Source organism: Echinops telfairi, unplaced genomic scaffold, assembly GCF_000313985.2.
Source record: "Echinops telfairi isolate 266 unplaced genomic scaffold, ASM31398v2 ScPeMD7_7453;HRSCAF=8491, whole genome shotgun sequence".
Lineage (NCBI taxonomy): Eukaryota > Metazoa > Chordata > Mammalia > Afrosoricida > Tenrecidae > Echinops > Echinops telfairi.
The window spans coordinates 988,000-994,917 of NW_022111353.1; the positions used below are offsets into that span (position 1 = coordinate 988,000).

Here is a 6,918-nt window from a genome sequence, read left to right on the forward strand (position 1 = left end):
ATATATATATATATATATGACACTGGAATAGTCACATGTGTGATAAATATCCTGGTAAGGCTCCCAGGAGACCCAGGAAGAAAAGGCAGGCACATATGCAAGCCACACACCTGGCATCAGGTTGACATTCCGAACCCGAATGTGTTGAGAAAGATTACCTGAGAATGAGATACTGTCTTAATGGGCGAGAGAAACTTGGACCTAGGTTGAGAATCACATTCCTGACACGGCTGGGAACCCCTGATCTTTCCCAGATGTAGTTCAGTCGATGTCAGGAGACACGCAGCCTGGGTGTGGGGAGGGGATGGACAGAATGGGCTCTAGTGAACACTGCTGTGGGTCTTGGAGCTGTTGAAAGGGTCCTCTAACCTCTAGGTCTGTCTGAATTGATGCATTTTTCTTAATTTGGGGATGCTAAAGGTCGCCTGAGGTAAGGTATGCTGAAGCTTTTGGTGTCGAAAAGTGGTCCACCAATTCTGATGGGTTTAGATTTGCTTAAGTAGAATGGGTAACATGTGGGCATGTCAGAGGGGCTTTCCGGGAGAAAAGACTGTGTGTAAACAAGCCATAAGGGTCTCTGGAAGGTAAGAAGTGAGGAATTAGAAAGTTTGGACTGAAAGGAAGATGTCCGCAGCCTCTGTGTTCTTCAAGGGAAGGGTGTGGGGTGTCTGTAGGGGGTAGGGATAGGAGCAGGCTCCTGCATCTTTGGGAAGTGATCCCTTCTAAGGCGATCAGAATTTCCTTCCATAAGACCACACAGATTCAAGGAAGGGCCTGAATAACTGAGCTCCCAGCATCCCCTAATCAAGCTTTGTCAGGGTTTATCATGTACGCACGTCACCTGGAGATCTTGCTAAAATGAAGACTCTGATCCAGTGGGTCTGGGGCCTAAGATCCAGCATTTCTAACATGCCACCATGTGATGCCCAGGCTCTTGACCAGCGTAGGCACGACTCCTGTTCTTGGTGATCATGACACTAGCAAGTGTGTGCCAGTGGAGTTTGTAGGTGTATTCTGAATGTTAGAACATGCCTGCTCACTTCTGCATCCCTCTGATTTTCTCCACAGCTAACATTTCTCTAGACCCCCAGACTTCCCATCCTAAGCTCCTCTTGTCTGAGGACCACCAGCGGGCACAGTTCTCCTACAAGTGGCAGAACTCACCAGACAGCCCCCAGCGTTTTGACCGGGCCACCTGCGTTCTGGCCCAAGGAGGTTTCGCATCAGGGAGACACACGTGGGTGGTGACTGTTGACTTGACCCATGGGGGCAGCTGCACGGTGGGTGTGGTGAGCGAGGACGTGCAGCGGAAGGGAGAGCTGCGAATGCGGCCAGAAGAGGGGGTGTGGGCGGTGAGGCTGGCATGGGGCTTTGTCTCCGCTCTGAGTTCCTTCCCCACGCGGCTGGCCCTGGAGGAGCAGCCCCGGCAGGTCCGGGTTTCTCTGGACTATGAGGTGGGCTGGGTGAGCTTCACCAATGCTGCCACTGATACGCCCATCTACACCTTCACAGCCTCCTTCACAAAGAAGCTCTGTCCTTTCTTTGGGCTCTGGGGCCGAGGATCCAACTTCTCCCTGAGCTCCTGAGAGGCTGCTGTGAGCTTGCTCTAAGTCCAAGACTTAAAGAGAGTTCTGTTTGAACTTGACCCTTGACTGGGTCCCCTGGAAGATGTGAGATAGATCATAATCTTGTGAAATGGTAAAATGGAACAAAGTGACATAATCTTCAAGCCGATGTTGAAACCCTTCTCCCAATGGCTACGGAATGGTCAGGGGGAGCAGGCCACTGCCCGTTCTCCTCGCCATCTGTCCCAGACACAGGAGTAGCTGTGTGGAGGGAAAACGTGCTGGATGTGAAGCCAGAAGACCTGGGTTCAAGATCAAGCCTTGTGATCGATCTGTTGCGTAATCTTAAACAAGGACCCTCCCTCTCTTCACCTCGGTGTCTTCCAGTGTCTTGGGGTTCATCTTCTCAAACGCTCAGGAAACATGTACATGTTCCAATTATGGACCAAGCGACTTCATAGCCACCGGCGATACATAAGATAAAGCAAGCCTCTGAAGGAGTTCACGGGAAGAGATCATGGGTCATTTCCATGGTATTCAAGAGAAGAGAGCTCCTTGATCTCATGACGTGTCGCTACTTGACAGCCCTCTTGATATTGCTGCCCCCCTCCTCCTAGAGGGTTCATGATGGAGGGTCTTGTGGGGAGGAGGGCAAGAAGCGACATGACCATAAACGATGACCCTTCTTCAGAGAGAAAGAACTATGTGACCCTTCTCCAGGGAGAAAGAGAGGATGTTCCCAGAATCCTCATGAGAAGGTCATGCCCACTAGGAGGCATCATCAGGCTGTGACCTGATTGACAGGATAAACTCCACCCCTTCACCCGATCTTCAGAAGGGCTGGTTTTCACTTACCTACCTCCGCCACCTACCTCTGTGTGGGATCACATGCACACTCCCCAGGATAGTCCTCCTCTTTATCTGTTGATAAGCATCCCTCATCAAGGAGGGAGATGGTGGAAAGGATTGAGCCATAGAGAGATGAGTCCTGAAAGCAGACATGGCACCCTCTGACATGTCCCGGGGAAGAGATTTGCAGGTGGGGAGCTGCAGGGTTAGTTGGATGACCCGTGGCTCTTAGTTCCAGGAACTGCATCAGGAATGGCATCTGGGACCCCTGTTTCATACCCTATATAAACCGAAATTCACAGCAGAGCTGGAATTTAACTGAAAAGTGGCTTGCATTTTTGTTTATTCTTATTGATTTTAGCTGCGTCTGTAAAAGTGACGCATGGGTGCTCAGGAAAATGCATCTGAAGCCCCTCTGCTGAGGGCCTTTGAGGGTCCCCTCTGATCAAGGAGCTAGCTGGTTCTCATATATGCAGATATAAAGCCCAGAATGCATGATCATCAAGATCATCATGGCTGCGATCATTTGTTTTGGTAGCTAGCATGGTTTGTGTACACATTGCATGTCAAGTTAAGCCTTCCCCATGCCAGTGTCATCAAACCTTGGTAACTCAATGAAAGAGATGAGCGTCCTGGTTCTTAAAGGAGACAAAGCTGAGGAGCAGTGAGTCTGTAAGTTGCTAATCCAAGGATTTTGATCCAAGGCCACTGGAGAGACCTTGACCTCCATCTTGTTGGGAGGCCGGCCACACTCCCTAGGGGTGACTCGGAAGCAGTACGACAATGTATAGTTTTGTTATTGTTGTTCTTTTGTAATTATATATTGTGAACTATTTATTTCTAATTACCAATAAATGAAATTTTGTCTTGAGGCATGGTGTAGCATGGGTAACAGGTTTTTTTTTATGGCAGTGGGCTTTATTTTTGGTTTTTTTTCCACTGGGCAGACCAAGCATTTCATTTTCTCAAATGAAATCACTTCTTTCCCTGTAACCACTAGCATGCTTGTTAGTAGAGAATCTCTTACATATTTTTTAACGGCTTGTTTTATCCATTGTTATTACAGAGCGAGCATAGTATCTCTCACACAATGTAGTTGCAATAGGTTAGCAAAGAGATTTTAGTCCTACAATGTGGACAAGATACTCTTTTTCTCCCAACTGGCCCTGCTAGTTCTTGTCTATCGGGTAACAGTCTTAATATAACAACAGTCAACGGGGTTTGGGGGGATTGCTACATTTTGCCACAGTATGCGTAAAAAGCCAACGTCTATGCGAAGGTTGAGATAGCTTCTTTCTTACCAGATCAGCATATTTGCATGTGGGGAGACCAATTTATAGTTTTTACACTGAGAAATAAAACAGTAGTGAGTGAACATATCCATTCTAGTACCTACTCCTCCCCTAGAGCAGTTCTTGGTGTTTGCTTGCTCCTGAAGTGTAGAGCTGGAGTAGAAGTGGATGGATCCTAAAACACAGTGATTTACAAGTAAGGCAACTCCACCGACCTACCCGCTCTGCTGCTGTAGAGCCAGGATTTGGGTTTCAATGATTGGGGCCCTGCTGCTCCCAAGTCCTTTCCCAAGACTCCAAAGAAGTGCTGGTCTTTCACTGTAACATCCACAAGTGTCATCCAAGTTTTGTACCACCTCCATGACAAAGAACCTAGATCTACCCACATTCATTCAAGTCCGGAGAAAGTTTAAGAACAGGTGTGGAAATAATGAAAAGAGAATTTTTTTCACCATGTAGCTGGGCCCTCGTGGGAAGAAGCGTTTAGAGCAGCGGTGAGGCAGTGGTAGAATTCTTGCCTACCCTTTGGGAAACCAGAGTTCAGTTCCCGGCCAATGCACCTCCTGTGGAACCACCAGTCATCGTCTGGTTCTGTGATGCTGAATAAGCTTCAGGGGCACTTCCAGACTAAGAGGAGCTAGTGAGAAAGACCTGGTGATTGACGTCTGAAAATTAGCCAGTGAAAATCACCAGTGTGTATCACAGGCATAATCTACAACCAATTACCAGCCCGTATTTGCATTGTGCTTGGGGTCCCCATGATATGGAGGTGAACTTGATGGCAACTAACAACATGGGAAGCTGTGTGTGTGTGTGTCAGTGTGTGTTCACATGTATATATGTGTGCATGTGTGGGCATGTGCATGTGTGTGTGTGCATATATGTCACATAACCAAGATGTACAAGAAGGACTAGAGACTCATCAAATGCTAACAATAACAGCAAACATATATACATCTCACATTGGCCTGCAATAAATGTTTTACATGTTTATTTAATGCTCACAATGTTGCTGTAAGGTAGATATGGTCATTAATATCTTGTTTAATACATGCAGGAACTGAAACATGTGGAGATTGAGAAACTGACCCCAAATCAACACATGATATACAGCAGAGCAAGAGTTTTAATTCCGGTTGTTTGGCTCCTGTGGTAGTTGCATAATTTCATGTCAACTTGATAAATACAGTGAAGGGATGGAGTTTATCCTGTCAATCAGGTCACAGCCTGATGATGTCTCCTAGTGGGAATGACCTCCTCATGAGGATTCTGGGAACTTCCTCTCTTTCTCCCTGGAGAAGGGCCACATTCTCTCTCTGTGTCACCTTCTTATTGAGGAGCCACATGGAGACCCATGTCAGCTCTGAGATGCTTCCATCACCACTGGATCCACAAGACTTTTCATCCACTGGTCTGTGATCTTCTTGCATTCTGCATCATTGCATGTGCTGCGTGAGTCTAAACAGGAATTTATGGACTAGTATCAGACATATGAGCTAATATAAGATTTATGGACTTGATTTGGACTGGGCCAGGATGTTTTCTCAATATGCAATTTCTCTTGTCTCTAAAGCACTCTCTTACACACACATGAATGTGTCTGGCTTTGTTTCTCTCATCAACCTGGCCTAACACAATTCCTGTGTCTGAGTCCATGACCTGATATTAAGTAAGACTGCCACTGTGAGCTCAAGAACTGGTAGAAATAGGAACCAAGGTCTAAGGAGACTCCAGGGATGGACATGCTCAGCAACGCGGCTCTGGGTTCTCACTCCCTCTGCTTCTGCTCTCCCTACCTACTAGTGATCTATTCACTCTTACACCATGTTGAATTTCCAAGCGAATCTGATAGGATCTTTCTTGGTAAGCCATTGCCTCTGCTCCCCAGTCTGTTGTTGGGTTGCCCTGGACAGGGTGCACGTCCATGGCTATTTCAGAAGAGGCAGACCCTTGAAATGTAACTGACTTCTCTAGGAGGAAGAGACCCTCTGAGCTCATCATTCTCCCACTCCTGATAGAATCCTTCTGGATAAGTCCTCTCTCTGACATCAGCCCCATCAATGCATGGGGATTGTTAGCTGCCACCTTCAGGGTGGTCACTCCTGGCTGGCTAGGGTTCAATTCCCAGCCAGTGCACCTCGTGTGAACCACCAGTCATAGTCTGGTTCTGTGATGCTGAACCCATTTCAGTGGAGCCTCCAGACTAAGATGGGCTAGTCTGTCTTATTCTTAGATTTGGGGTCTCATGACCTGTAGCTTCTTGCCTACCAATTACGTGTTTCATTTTTTTAAGATCTGCACTCTTCCTCCCCCTATGTTCCGTTCCTTCTAGTCCCCCAATATGTCCCTCTAGTTCATTCTGCCCAAGAGGTAAGGCTGGCTTTCCTCAAGCACCACGTGTCCCTTCACTCCGTACTCAAAACCTTGATGGGCCTTCATGTCCTGCCATCATCCATCTCCCCTCCTGTTTGCCTTCCAGTCGTCCCTGTTTCTGAACATTCCAGATGAACCAGCTCAACTGCAAACACGCCTACGAACCTGTTGTGACTCATTCCTACCTCCATGCTTTCCTGTGTGCAGTAGGTATGACTTAGAATCGCTCATTTTTTTCTTCCACCCATCAAATTTTTCCTCCCTTACAAAGCTCTCCCTGGCTTCCCCAGCTTCACTGTGTCTCTCCTGTGAGTTCCCACCGCACTCGAGCACTACAAAACGTACTTCAACCCACCCGCACTCATTGTTCCGGGGGTGTTTGTTCTGACTTTGCAGCTGGATTGTGAATTCCGGCTGAGAAAATGGGATACACACCCACTGCTCTCAAGTCAACCTTCACCGATGATGACCTTGGGGAGAGAGGACAGGATGGAATTGCTCCACAAGGGTTTTGAGGCTGTAAATTCTTAGGGAAGCAGTCTGACTCATTTTTTTCTCCTGCAGACCAATTGCTGGGTTTGAACTTCTGAAATTCAGTTTAACAGCCCAATGCCTAACTGGCTAGGCCACCAGGGTTCCTTGAGGAATTGGAATCAGAAGATGGAACTGCCTGTTTAAATGCTTACAATCTGTTAAATCCTTCAGCAGACACTTAGCATATATAAGAACATGTAAAATGTGGTGAAGAAAGCTGAGGGTGCCCAGCTATTAAAAGATAATAGTGTCTGGAGTCTTAAAGGCTTGGAGATAAACAAGCAGCCATCTAGCTGAGAAGCAAC

At 47.2% G+C, this 6,918-nt stretch overlaps 1 protein-coding gene across 1 annotated transcript in view; it reads left to right on the top strand.

The window, feature by feature from the left end:
- Window positions 1-1,586, top strand: part of TRIM10 (tripartite motif containing 10) — a 6,777-nt gene extending 5,191 nt beyond the window's left edge. The window contains 2 exon segments of the mRNA XM_045298712.1: window positions 810-943; window positions 1,069-1,586. Of these exon segments, the coding sequence (XP_045154647.1) occupies window positions 810-943; window positions 1,069-1,586 (652 nt within the window).
- The last annotated feature ends 5,332 nt before the right edge of the window (window positions 1,587-6,918 follow it).